The sequence below is a fragment of the Penaeus vannamei genome, chromosome 23 (assembly GCF_042767895.1).
Source record: "Penaeus vannamei isolate JL-2024 chromosome 23, ASM4276789v1, whole genome shotgun sequence".
In the NCBI taxonomy this organism is placed as follows: Eukaryota; Metazoa; Arthropoda; class Malacostraca; order Decapoda; family Penaeidae; genus Penaeus; species Penaeus vannamei.
The window spans coordinates 32,968,229-32,970,613 of record NC_091571.1 but is presented as its reverse complement, the minus strand read 5'-3'; the positions used below and the strand labels follow the sequence as shown (position 1 = coordinate 32,970,613).

Below are 2,385 nucleotides of genomic sequence, written 5' to 3'. Positions count from 1 at the left end.
ACCCGACGGATCCATGACCTGAGACAACCAGTTTCATTCCAAGGTCTCTGTAAGATTCTGTTATTTATTTTTCGCGTAAGAACATGCACAATAACATGTACGTATTTTTTTAGTGAGTTGCATTGCGTGTTCAACCTTGCAGACATGATCAAAATTGCTAGATGGATGATTTTTGTTTAACTTGATCTACATAGCGTGTCCAGCCTTGCAAACATTATTAACATTAACATTAACATTGAAATATTCAATAAGAAAGTAGTCCTTCAGTATCTTACGAATGGTAACTAATGCTACATCTATTTTGTCTGGAGAAAAGTTTGAATATCTTATTAATATAAAGAAATGACCAAAATTGTGTTATATGAAAAAGAAGTTGGATTCAGACCGATAAGGAAAAATTACAGGTAAATGGGTACGTGGCAACTGAACCAGGCCGGTAGAAGTAGGTAAGGATGTGATGATGACAGTCAGTGATTCCCCAGAGAGCGAGAGGATTGTGCTGACCAGCTCCCAGTCTCGGCCAGGTAAGGAGAGACAAAACCACTTCGACTCTATGACACCTTTGTTATAAGTGTTAGTTTAGTTGTAGATATTTACCTATACTTAGATGCTAGTTTGTACAGTCCTCATTTTACTTGTGATTATTAATTTTCATTATTACAATAACGGTAATTTTGAAAGGAAAGAAAAACTGATTCCTCAAGGGTTTTGCCCAAATAAACAAGTGATATGCGCATAGTTCTTACCTAGATATCCCCTTCTTAAGTTGTCATTTCTGTAGGAAAGGCCTTTACAAAATAGAAAAAGAAATATAAAAAGAATTATCACAGTTGCGCAAAGTCGAAGGTTTTCACAATCCTCATGAATAGCACACAACACGCAATACACATCGTCAGTTATCGTACTTCGAGGGATGTATTTAGATGTGCTCGGGAGTCGATAAGGGACAAAATAGCTAAAAGACAAAATTGTCGTGAAAGCGTTCTAGTTTACGGAAGCTTTCGCGGAAGTAGTACAGCGCGCAGTCCCCCTTAAGGTTATCGATCTCTCCTTTCTTCGATTCTTTATTGATGAGGACTGAGGACTTACGATTAAGGTGGACTCATTACAGAATCCGGTGTCTGAGATGGAGATGGCTGAGAGGCAGCAGTCATTGTTGCTAAATATCATTAATAATTGTATTTTCTTCTCTGTTTTCTTTGTGTTTGATGCTTAGTTTATACAATTATTTATATTATTGTTCATTTACATAAAGATATCCAGTCCGCATAAATATTATCATGTCTGTTTCGTTTGGCGATATATTTTTTTGTCATCGACTTATATTCGTAACTGTAGTACAGCTACTTATAAGAGAAATGGTATCAACAATAATGCCGAGATTAGCCTCACAAATCGACTCCTTGCGGGACGAAAGTCAATACCATCTGTGACGTCACGGCGTTCCCAGGAAGGGCAGCGCACACACATACACACACACACACACACACACACACACACACACACACACACACACACACACACACACACACACACACACACACACACACACACACACACACACACACACACGAGAGAGAGAGAGAGAGAGAGGAAGGCACGTGTGTATAAAACTAGGAAGTGTTGGAAGGTAAAGGAAAGCTGAGGATTTGATAGAAAGTGAGGAGAGGCGGATTGCGGAAGAGAGAATAGAAAGAATCCTCTCTCTCCCTTCCCCTTTCTCCCTCCCATTCCCTCACTACTTCTCCCTCTCCCTCCCCCCCCCCTCTCTCTCTCTATCTCTCTCTCTCTCTCTCTCTCTCTCTCTCTCTCTCTCTCTCTCTCTTCCTTCTTTCCTTTCTTCTTTCTTTCTTTCTTCTTCTTCTTTCTTTCTTTCTTCTTTCTTTCTTCTTTCTTTCTCTCTTCTCTTTCTTCTTTCTTTCTTTCCTTTCTTTCCTTTCCTTTCCTTTCTTTCTTTCTTTCTTTCCTTTCTTTCTTTCTTTCTTTCTTTCTTTCTTCTTTCTTTCCTTCCTTTTCTTTCTTCCCTCCCATTCTTTCCTCCTTTCTCCTTTCCTCTCCTTTTTTCCTCCCCCTTTATTTCCTTTCTCTTTCTCTCTCTCTTTCCTTTCTCTTTTCTTTCTCTCTCCTTCCTTCCTTTCTTTCCTTTCTTTTTTCCTTCCTTCCCCTTTCTCTCTCTTTCCTCTTCCTCCCAGTCCTCACTACTTCTCCTCCCTCCTCCTCTCTCTCTCTGTCTCTCTCTCTCTCTCTCTCTCTCTCTCTCTCTCTCTCTCTCTCTATCTCTCTGTCTGTCTATCCGTTTGTCTGTCTATGTACCTACCTACCCACTTACCCACCCACCCACCTACCCACCTTTCAGCAGCCACTCCCGGGTACACAGAGAACCCA

General features: G+C 40.4%; 1 protein-coding gene across 1 annotated transcript in view; it reads left to right on the top strand.

Annotated features, from left to right (window-relative positions):
• The first annotated feature begins 426 nt into the window (after positions 1–426).
• LOC113809076 (phenoloxidase-activating factor 2) overlaps positions 427–2,385 on the top strand; it is an 8,871-nt gene continuing 6,912 nt past the window's right edge. The window contains exon 1 of the mRNA XM_070137933.1: positions 427–524. Within this exon, the coding sequence (XP_069994034.1) occupies positions 458–524 (67 nt within the window). The 5' untranslated portion in view covers positions 427–457. The remainder of the gene's footprint in view (positions 525–2,385) is intronic.